General features: G+C 28.1%; 1 protein-coding gene across 1 annotated transcript in view; it reads right to left on the bottom strand.

The window, feature by feature from the left end:
* Positions 1-12,742, bottom strand: part of LOC136080585 (zinc metalloproteinase nas-13-like) — a 30,646-nt gene that overhangs the window by 3,617 nt on the left and 14,287 nt on the right. The window contains exons 9-10 of the mRNA XM_065797411.1: positions 5,780-5,893; positions 5,503-5,616 (exon numbers count right to left, since the gene is read on the bottom strand). Of these exons, the coding sequence (XP_065653483.1) occupies positions 5,503-5,616; positions 5,780-5,893 (228 nt within the window). The remainder of the gene's footprint in view (positions 1-5,502; positions 5,617-5,779; positions 5,894-12,742) is intronic.

Genomic DNA, 12,742 nt, shown 5'->3' with positions numbered 1-12,742 from the left:
TATATATATATATATATATATATATATTTATGTATAAATATATATATATATACATATATATTTTTATATATATATATATATATATATATATATATATATGTATATATATATATATATATATATATATATATATATATATATATATATATATATATATATATATATATATATATATATATATTAGAGTTATGACATTTTTTGAATCTGTTGTGGCCATACTTTTATAACCAGAGAAATTTTGGGTAATTGATAAAAAGCTGGTTTAATGGTAGTCTAGTTGCAAAAAAATATCCCCCCTCCCCCACCGTGATAATAACGTGATTTTTCATAGACTACATGAGGACACAAAAAGCTTATTTCCAACCCATTTATGAACAGCCACAAAGATATATAAAACTAATTGTAAATTATATTTAGTATATATAAACTACATATCATTGAAGTGGATCAATAAAAGTAATTATTTTAAGCAAGTTATTTTTAACGTTTTCACAGGTCATTCTTTCGAATAAATTTCACATTTGCATATTCCAATTTTTTTGAATTTTGAAAGAAACCTTCCATCAATTTAACGTCTTGTTCAGTAATGATGATTGCTCTTGGAATATGAACTACACTATCTTCTTTGCTCCAGTGTTTTATAAAGCACTTTAAAGCAGCTGTACACTTAGTTTCAGTCAACGCATCAAGCATATAGTCATATGATTTATCATCAAATAATTGTTTGCTGAACCAAAGTTTTTCTATTGATTTGCAATAAAAAATGCTGCACTTTCAAGTTCACACCTCCATGTTGGTATAAGAAAATAGGCAAGAAAAACATTGATGCTCTAGAGTTCCATCTAGCACTGCGCAATGGAGGAAGCTTGTGCCACTTAATTTTTAGTAATTTTTTATGATTCTTGTAGTAACTAAAAGCTTCACATAACTCATAAAGGAATTTGAAGTCATCTCGCCATCCCAAGTTTATGTAATGATTAGGCTCAGCTTCATATGTATAATTTTTTTGAAGATTTTCATAATTTTTGGTTAAGTCCTTCACAAATTTAGAATCAAAACCAGGACTTGTTGATTTACAATTTACAAAATGATTCAAAACGTGTTTTAAAAGGAGATCCAGTATATGATGCTGACATCCTAAATATTGTGGATTAGTAAAGCCTCTGGCTTCCATTTCATTTTGTATTTTTACAACTATACCATTTAATCTTCTGTTTACTGCTATTGTGTCACACATAATCATTGAAATACATTTCCATGCATCAAAATCATTTAGCAATTTTTTATAAGCTTCAAAAATATCATTGGATTTTCCACTTTCACATTTAACAATCCTTAAGTTAATTTTCCTTTTCTCATTTTATAGTATCACAACTTGGTATTCAGTCTAGTTTATTTTTTTCATCAAAATGTAGACAGAATTGTTCTTCTTGTACCATTTTAGCAACAGTTTTCTTCTTGCTTCCCCTTGCCTTATAGTTGATCTCCATATTCCTGTCTGACTTGGAGTTTCTATTTCAATACCTTTTTCAAATAACTTTTTACAGGTTCTAGCTGATTTATTTGTACTTAAAGATTCAGTTATCACAAGATTAGATGCTAACTTTGTTCTATTATGTACTCTCTTTCTTGATTTTTTTAATTCCACTCGTTCATAATTGTCTTGTGAATCTAAATCTGAACCACTTTCTTCTGATGCAGTTGAACTGCTAAAGAAGAAGTTGTATCTTTTGCACTACAAACTCTGACTTTTGAAAGATGTAATGACACTTGTGTGTTAGTACTGTGACCAACTTCTCCTGAAATTAATAATTATATGTTATAAAATTTTTTATCTTCCAGACTAAGCCATATGCCCTTAATATTGGTAATATCAAAAAGATCTCCAAAAACAGAGCATTCTTCCTTTTTGCCAGGCTTTTTAAGATACTTGTCATGTTTTTTCTATAACCTTTTCAATTTTTCTTCCAACTGATTTTTTAGAAATTCTTGGAAAGTTGAGTTTGTTTTACTTATTTTGACAGCAATTAACTTTACTCTTTCTTTTCTGCTTTTTTCAATTGATGCCAGGCAGTTGTAACGTCCAATAATAAAAGTTTTTTTTCGCATTCTATTAAATGAATCCAATGGTTTTTCAATAAAGGGTAGACCAATTCTTGATGTTATACGTTTTTCAAACAAAACTAAATTTTTTGTCCATACTCTTGGATATTTGTCAACAACAGCTTTGCTATATTTATTTGACATATTAGAAAAATCTAAAATGCATAGATAATATATGATAGTAATGTTCTATGTTTTAATATTATTTTAATAAAAATACTTTTCTTTAAAAATTTACTGTATAAATATAAAATTAATTAAAAAAGACATTGAAATGAGTAAAGACAAAAGAAATGAGTAAAACATAAAACGCATTAGTATTAACTACCTTCCGTATTTGTGTAATATTTCTATTCAGACCAACATATTACACAAGCACATAAAATAGTTTTTACTTAGGTGTGTTTTATGCTTTATAGCGAATTTAAAAATCAAATACTTTCATAATAGTGATAAAAACAACAATATTTTTATGGTATAACTTAATTGTGGGTGGGTGGGGGACATTTTCGAACTATTATTAATATTACTATGAGATTTTGATATTAACTATCAATTTCTCAGGTTTTAAAACTATGGCAAAATAAAACAGTGACAAAAGTTAAAAAAATCATAACCCTTATATTTATATATATATATATATATATATATATATATATATATATATATATATATATATATATATATATATATATATATATATATATATATTATATATATATATATATATATATATATATATATATATATATATATATATATATATATATATATATATGTATATATATATATATATATATATATATATATATTTATATATATATATATATATATATATATATATATATATATATATATATATATATATATATATATATATATATATATATATATATATCAAAGTAGTCTAATAAAAATCAAAATTGTCTTATAGATTATTTTGATATAGATAAAAACAAAATTTCAAAGCTATTTGTAAATTTGTCAAAGTAAAAATATCAAGAAGAGAAACATCTCGCAAAAATTTTTTACATTTTACATTACATTTTTATTTCTTAATTTTAAATCTACCTCTTTGTGAATTTTGGTCCATAAGTCATATAATTGCTTTTCTATATTATAAAAAGACGCTAAACGCAGATAGGTCCTGATAAAAAATGGTTCAAAATTTTTTTTTAAAGGTTTAGTGGTTGCAGATATGTCTGCATAATGACTTAGGCTTACTCATGCATTTCCGTTTATGAAATAATTATACTTTTTATACAATATAGAAACACAAAATTAAAAAACTGATTTTTTAAAACAATTGGCATCAGCCAATGGTTACCAAGACCGATGCCAATGCCGATGCCTCGGCTAAATGGTTAATGCATCGGCAGACTGACGCCAATGCTGATGCCGATGCATCGGTGCACCCCTACTTGAATCCCTTGAAATAATACTAATGAAAATGCACTAATCCAGTGAGCTATAAAAGTATGCGTTTAGGAGAAAAAGAAACATAATTATAAATCTCTTTTTTTTTTTGCCGTTTCATATATTTACAATAAAGACATATTACATGTGTAAATACTGACCGGAGCTAGAATAAGATATTGAGTGTCTTATTAGCGAGCCCCGTTTACATATTGTCCGTGTTTATCAACAAAAAATAAAATATACATAAAACGTTGAAAATACATAACTTTTGCCAAATAATAAAATGACTTTTATATAGATTTAAAAAACGAATTGGGTTGATAAACTTATTCTTATTTTAAATTTCGCTCTACTTTTTTGTAATTTCTGATATTATTATATTTATTTCAAATTTTTAAATAAAGCATTAAATACATTATTGAATTTTTTTTTCACACGATGAACTATTTAAAATAATATTAACAGTGTGTATAAAAAGGTAAGCTCCACAACAGAGTTTATGTATGGCTTGTTTATATTATTTTAAGTTTGTGACTCATTTTATTTCTGATAGGTGTCAAATTATGTAACCTTTTAAGCAGTGTTGTACCTAGTAGGTCAAAGCCCCCTTTTCCCCTTCGCCCCCTCCCCCCAAAAAAAAAACCCCTATCAATAGGGCCCCAAAACCTTGAAAATTTTTCCTCAACTTATTAAATAAAAAAGCTCCTTAAATTTGAAAATAGGCCCCATATTCGCTGTGCTTTTTCCCCAAATGGGATGCAAGAAGTAGCCTAGCCACGGTTCTGCTTTCAAGCATCAGATTAGGTAATATTAAAAAAAGATTATTTATATAATTTCGTTTTTTATTAAAAATATTATTTTCATCATGCATTGAAGTTCTGTCTTTAGAAAATATTACAAAGAAATAAAATAAAAAAACTTTTGTCACAAATAAAGAATTAACAAAAAAAGTATGTTTATAAGGTTATCATTAAAACTAGATTTTTGTTTTGATTTGATTTTTTCATTATTTTTACTTTATACTTTATGCTTCTTATTTTATCTTTAGAAAATTGACTGCAGATTCTTGGAATTGAAGGGTTAATATTTGTACAGCAGTATTATAAACGGTTGGTTTGAAAACCTGGTTTGATAGCTATGGTTTATTTTAAACCTTTAAAAGTTATTAAATCCCTATAAGTCTCATGTCATGATTATAAATCATCACATGAGAATTACGGGGATTAAATAAAGAAGTTGATACGCTTATTAACTTCTATATTTCAATGGATAGCTGTTTGCACTGATGTAACAAATCCTTGATTTTTATAGATTGATATCAACCAACTTTAATGCATTAAACTTTATTCCATTAATTTAACAGAATATCCGTTGGTTGATTTGTTCCGTTAACAATTGATTGAACTTTTATGTAATCCATTTTATACAGCAGATTTTTTTTAGAGTACAGATAATGCTTTCTTGCTTACGTTAAAACTTTTTTAATACAAGTAGTAAACATTAATGTATGGCTTAAAGGGCCACACTGAATCTTTCAGAATTAAACTTTATGGGATAATCTTGTTCCCAGGCTTCATTAACCCCTACTTTTTGTATAGCATCCATCTTTAACATAAGTAAAAAGATAAAAATGTTTGACGTTTTCTCCTCATTTAAAAAGTCTTTTTTATTTGATACTTATTTTTAATACCAGTTTAAAATATATATTAATTATAATTATTATTAAATGCGATACACATTTAAACAATTTTTTATTGCATAAATTTATTTTATCTCTTTTGTTGTATATTAAAGAAGACTTCAACAACCTTCTATAGAATTAATTGGAACCCATTAATTTAAAATTTAAGTAGGATTACAATACTACTTTTAATTTCCTTTTTTTTTTTTGCACTTATTTTTTTGGTTGTTAAAATGTATTATTATGGTAGGTTTTTAATAATTTAAATAATCAAAATGATAAGTATAATTAATAATTACCTGGACAAGAATTGCAAGATTTACGACAGTACATTAGCATCCAGTCTGGATTGTTTTTACATTCTCCTTTTAAGGCCCACGTGACACAATTTGCATCAGCATCAGTGCACGGTTCTGTGTATATATTATATAAGAAAAATCTTAATGGCTATTAACAAATATCCATCGTATCCGTATCCAATAGCAATGGATATTAACAAAAAAACAGTAAGGTTTTCAAACCAACTGCAGTTTTATATTTTATGTGTTTAAAATACCAACCAAATAAAAAGATTACCAGCACACACTTTACAGGATTTTCGGCAAGTTGTTAACATCCAGTCAGGATTTTTCTTGCATTCTCCAGTAATTGCCCATTCTTCGCAATTCACATCTTTGTCTTTACATTCTTCTAAAGAATTATATATATATACATATATATATATATATATATATATATATATATATATATATATATATATATATATATATATATATATATATATATATATATATATTTATATATATATTTATATTAGGGTGTTTCTTATTTTTGAAGATTCAATTTTAGCATGGGCCACCCTCCCATTTGGTTCATTATCATAAAAAAGAAATACCTTTTTTTTTTTTTTAAGAATGATTTTTACGGGTCGCTACCGACCCTACAGTATTGCGCAAATGTACCCTAAAAATGCTTATGTTGAGTATAATGTTATACGACAAAAGTGGTTGGTGCTTACCATACACACCTCTTTTAACTAGTAATTTTTTACTTTAAGTGTGCAGAATTGTGTCTATAATGCTTAATTGTTCCTTTTGCAGGTTAAACTAGTGTAACTACTGTAAAATAATGGCTTCATCAACCAGTGCAACGATAGCTACCAGAAAGAAAACGGAGTAATGGCTTATTGGACAGATGTCCACTTCTTTAGATAGTGTTATGCTCCCATCAAAAAGGGAAGTGTTGGCCCTTTTCTTCCATTACAAACAGATTGCCAAGCAAAGCATTAGGGAAGCATTACATCCCACAGCAAATGATGTTTTTGAAGTTTGATCAAAGGCCTAAATACCAGTGCAATTAAAGAAGCAGGTTGTCCTTAAATCGAAAACATTTACAAGGAATGGGAAAAGTTGAAGAAAAATAAAGAGAATAAAGCTAAGCGTTCAGATTATTTGAAACAAAAGGAAGACCAATGGAATGAAGGGTTATTCATCACCATTCAGTAGGATAAGGACTTTCTATTATGCCAAAGAGAGAAAATTCGGAGAGGCAAAATGGGTCCAGTTGATAAGAAATTGGCGAAGCAAGAAGAAGTATCAAGAAAAAGAAATGAACCGAAAAAGGGACCGAGAGGAGATGGCAAGAAAATCTCGATAAGAAATAGTTGTTTTTTCATCATCATCTGAAGGTGAAGATAACCCTAAAAAAGATAGCATAACTCAAGAAAATGCCTTGCCTGGTAACCAAGATGACCCTAAGCCATCAACTTCAGGTACACCGGCTCCAAAGCGTCCTAGACGTGGCAGGAAAAATATACTGAATGAGAAGTTAGCGGCAAACTGTGGCTAAATTGAGTGATCGTGGGGCGGCACTTGTGTTAACACCGGCATTACAACTTCTTGGTCATGATCCAACAGAATACAATGTTAATCCAGCTTCCATTCGAAGGGAACGAATAAAACACCGCAAGAAGATAGCAGAAGGTTTAAGGAAGGAATTCAAACCAGAACTTCCTTTATGTATTCATTGGGATGGAAAATTAATCGCTGACATCACCGGTAAAAAAACTGTTGATCGACGTCCAATTCTAGTATCTGGAGTAGGAGTGCAGCAGCTTCTTAGTGTCTCAAAACTACCATCAGGAACAGGTGAAAAGGCAGCATCTGCAGTGCATGACGTGTCAGTGGCATGGGGAATTAACGATCAAGTAAAGTGCATGTGCTTTGATACTACTGCAGTCAAAACTGGGCCAAAAAATGGTGCTTGCATTCTTCTAGAGCAGAAGTTTGGGAAAGATATGTTGTGGTTGGCATGTCGTCACGACATTCTGGAAATTATTTTGGAAGCAGTAGTTTTGCTGTGTCTCAGCCCTTCAAGTGGATCTCACATACCACTCTTTAAAAGATTTCAGAAAAGTTGGGTCTCATTTGATTCTACAAAGTACCGCACAGTACAGTCCAATAAGAACGCATCAAATGCTCTTACCGATATCACTGATGAAAGAATCGTCTTTTGCAAAGATCAACTACAAATCTTTCAACCTTGTGACGACTTCCAAGAATTTTCGGAGTTGTCTATTGTTTTTTGGGAGGAGTACCTTTGAGGGGCATTTCATTTAAAGCTCCTGCCGATCTACACCGTGCTCGCTGGATGGCGAAAGCTATTTATGCGTTGAAGATTTGGATGTTTAGAGACCAATTCAGGTTGACAAAAAGAGAGGAGAAGGGAATAAGGGATATTTGCCTTTTCACGGTTTGACTGTACATTCCAGCCTGGTACAGATCTCCTGAAGCAACCTCAGCTCCTAGACTTGATCTGCAGCTCTTGAAAGACTTGGATGCCTACAAGATCCAGCATCCGATCTCGAAAATTGCTGTAAAGAAGTTACAAGGGCATCTCTGGTACCTATCAGAGGAACATGTTGCTTTAGCTTTTTTTGATGATGAGGTTCGCCCTGAGACGAAGGTCAAGATGGTCCAAGAATTGAACAATGTTTCAGATCAGATACCTATGAAACGGGCTACTGTGGACTGCTCAGTTATCCAAGAAAAGAAACTGGAGGACTTTGTCACGTTTAATACACGAAGATTTTTCAGCATCACAGGACTTCCATCACACTTTCTTCAAAACAGTGTGAGCGAATGCAAATATGATGATGAGTTCAAGACTGTAAAATCCACTGTTTGAAGCATGAAGGTTGTCAACGACATTGCAGAGCGTGGCGTAGCACTAATGGATGAATATAATAGACTATACAATAATATTCAATATAATAGACATACAAATAACAAAGAGCAAAAGCAGTTCCTGTTGTTGGTAGTTCAAAAATATAGACAGAAATATCCTGACAGAAAAAAGACAACTCTCATGAACCGTTAATCTTAGTTCAGTAACTATTGTCTTAAATAAACCTACAATCAACGTAAAAAAGCATGTTTATTGCTGTCTTTTAATAAATAAGTAGAAATGCAATGACAGAAAATGGATGTTTTTAATGCATGTAATAAGTAAATATTACATGCATTAAAAATATAATGTGTTAATTTTCCCCTTGAAATTTTTACACATTCATTTTCTCACCAAAATGAACCATTTCAGTGGGTGGCCCACTGAAAAACAACAAAAAAATTTTTAACCCCAAACAAGAAACACACTAATATATATATACATATATATATATATATATATATATATATATATATATATATATATATATATATATATATATATATATATATATATATATATATATATATATATATAAGAAAAGTTTAAATAATATATTATTTTGGATAAATAAACAAAATTGATGAGAAAACATGAGGGATTTGTTTGTTTATTTATTAAAACAGTATGTCACAACAACTACATCCAAAACAGGATATTCGAAGAATGCTGTTACAGAAATCAGAGAAACTAGCTCCCTTGGAGATAGAAAAAAAAGTGGTAGACCTCCTAATCTAACAAAAGATGACAATAAATATTTTAAAACCCTATCTTTAAGAAATACAAAAAAAGCATCAACCGAGCGGGCAAAAGACATTAACACAGCAACTGGGAAAAATGTCAGCTCTTCTTTTATTCGACGGCACTTACATAAATCGGCCTTAAGAGAGTGTGTTGCAATTTGGAAACCATAATTACCGTGTGGCAATAAGTAAAAACAACTTAAATATGCAGAACAAAACAAAGAATAGGCCCAGGAAATGTTTAATCGGGTTCTGTACACCGATGAGTCCAAATTCGAAATTTTTGGAACGAAAGAACGCTAATATGTTTGAAGAAGAATCGAAAAAGTTTATCAGCCCGAGTTTAAACCCTACAATTAAACACAGAGGAGGCTCTTTACAAGTTTGGGGCTGTTTATTTTATCTGGAGTAGGTGATGTGATCAAAATAGGGGAACAACTCACCGGGGAACGTTATGTGGATATCCCAAAGCACCATGCTGTTTCATCCGGAATGAGACTAATAGGTCATAATTTTATTCTGCAGCAGGACTATGACCCAAAACATTGTTCCCGAGTGGCAAAAAATTATTTAAATGAAATGACAGAGGAAGGAGTACTGGAGTTAATGACCTGGCCTCCCCAGAGTCCGGTTTTGAATATAATTAAGCATATTTGAGATTACCTGGACAGAAACAAGGTCGAACATGCTCCCCGAAATGCTGAAGAATGTTTTGAAGTACTTCAAAGAGAATGGCACAACATACCCCAGGATTTTATAACTAACTTGTATCAATCTATTCCCCGACGAATATTGGCTGGGATTGTGGCAAAAGGAGGACATAGTGAATATTAAGAGTTTTTTATGAAGTTTGGCATTAAAAAGTTTTTATTGTTCCATATTTTGTGTGAAATACATGTGTTTTAATAATTTTATAATCTAGAACTACAAACTTAAATATTAGAAAAGAATTCTCCAGGAGTTTTTGAAAAAATGTAAGTGGTCAAAAACTTTTTCACAGTACTCTCTCTCTCTCTCTCTCTATATATATATATATATATATATATATAAATATATAAATATCTCTATATAATATAAATATATAAATATATAAATATCTCTCTATATAAATATATATATATAAATATATAAATATATAAATATATAAATATATATATATATTTATATATTTATTTATTTATTTATTTTTTTTAAACATCTTCACTTTCAACAAGGCTGCAAGCAATCACTACTAAAGTTGAAAGATACTGGATGAGAAAAGATTAAGCTTATAAAGCAAGATAACGATTAACAGACGACTTAAAAGATTGCAAATTGTATAATCAGGAAAATAAGATAAATGGAGCGAATTTCAAAGAACTGATGTTTGAGGAAAAAAACTGGATAAATTTGAATTTTTGGAGCACTTATATATATATATATATATATATATATATATATATATATATATATATATATATATATATATATATATATATATATATATGTATATATATATATATATATATATATATATATATATATATATATTTAATATTTATTTATATATATATATTTATATATATATATATTTATATATATATATATTTATATATATATATATTTATATATATATATATTTATATATATATGTATATATATATATATATATATATATATTTATATATATATATATATATATATATATATATTTATATATATATATATTTATATATATATATATATTTATATATATATATATATTTATATATATATATATATATTTATATATACATATTTATATATATATATATTTATTTGAACTTTTTCCAGATTAGAAACTCTGACGAAATCCTATTTATGTGTTACCTATTTTAAAAGTACAATCAATAAGAGTTATAACTAACGACTATTAACTTTTTATAAGAGTTTTTATGTTTTAATACAATTATCGTGAAAAGATATTTTGCTATTTTGTTGATATTTGCATATCTACTTTAGCTAAAGTGTTTAAAATTAATTTAATAAAGAAATTTTAAACCATAAGACTTTGAAGGTAAATATGCAAAATATGATCATCATATCTAAAAAAAAATGGCGAGTACTGTAATAACTTTAAATCCAGTTATTTTCAAATTGATTTACAGAGAGTTTTCTCAACCCAATAACCAAAGGAAATCCGTTGCAACTAGGGTGAGCATTTGAAAAAACTTTATTCCATAAAATAGCAACCTTTAAACCCATGAAGTTATCCTAATATAGAAATATCCCAGTTAGCACACTACGTTAGATCAATTGCGGAAGCGATGATTTCATTTCATTAGGACAATAAACAAATAAGCATTGCAGAGGCTTTCTTATTTATGCTAAAAATAGCCCACAATATTTTACCAGGTAGACATAAGCATCTCTTATTCCGGTAAAAAAGTTTGAATAATTGAAATTATAACTATTTAAACAAAAAACTAAATTTTTATTTATTTCAATGAAATTCAAAATTTTTATTTATTTTCATGAAATGATATTATTAAAAGAAAAATAATAACTATGAAAATAAGTATATCTACTTATTGGGTAATCTGAATTTCAATTGTTTTAATTCCACATCAATAACATTATTAAAAAGTTTTGTGGTGCGGTTGCTTTGATTAGCAAGTTAACTATAATAACTCAATCAAGTGTCTCTAATTTTAACTACTGATGCTTATAGAACCCTTAAAAAGGGGCAAAAGTAAGAATGTCATACCTGATCATTTTCATTTTTTTTTAATCAACTTAACAAACACTTTTTTACAAATGACAAATTTGAACCTTTTAGAGAGCAATTATTTCTAATTGATTGGAGCTTTGTTAACTCTTTAAGGAACAACCTTAGTTAACAACTCTTTTTAAAAAAACTTATAAGGCGTTTTTTTTAATTGTAACTTACATTACGTGTTTAGATGAGCAGTTTGACGTCTACTGCCAGGAGCTTCAGTACTTAAAAAGACTGAATAAATAAGGATTTTGTGCAAGGTGTGCCGCTACATCGAATAATAATGCTATAAAGATAAACAAAACTAGTAACCCAGCTTGTGCACATACGCTTGTAAAACGTTAGAACAATGTTGCGAGTTGTGTTGGCACAACATCGGTAGCCAATGTTATTTTTATACCATTTTGGTTACAAATACGACGTCGTCAACAGCAAAAAACCAATGTTGGCACAAAGTTATATTTTAAGTTAAGAAAGTATATTATTTTATGTCAATTCAACGTTACTTTTTTTAGTTGGCACGGCGTTGTATTTTAAGCTAGCTCAACGTTGCAATTATTGGAATTAAGTTTGTCGATAAAATGGCGTTCTTTTATATCTGTAAACGTATAGATAAATGTAAATATATAAATAATACTAATACTTATTTATATTATATATATATATGTATATATATATATATATATATATATATATATATATATATATATATATATACATATATATATATTTATATATATATATATATATATATATACATATATATATATTTATATAGATATATATATATATATATCTATATAAATATATATATATATACATATATATATATATATT

This window comes from Hydra vulgaris, chromosome 05 (genome assembly GCF_038396675.1).
Source record: "Hydra vulgaris chromosome 05, alternate assembly HydraT2T_AEP".
Lineage (NCBI taxonomy): Eukaryota > Metazoa > Cnidaria > Hydrozoa > Anthoathecata > Hydridae > Hydra > Hydra vulgaris.
The sequence above is the reverse complement of the archived record's forward strand: the minus strand, read 5'-3'. Positions and strand labels throughout refer to the sequence as shown.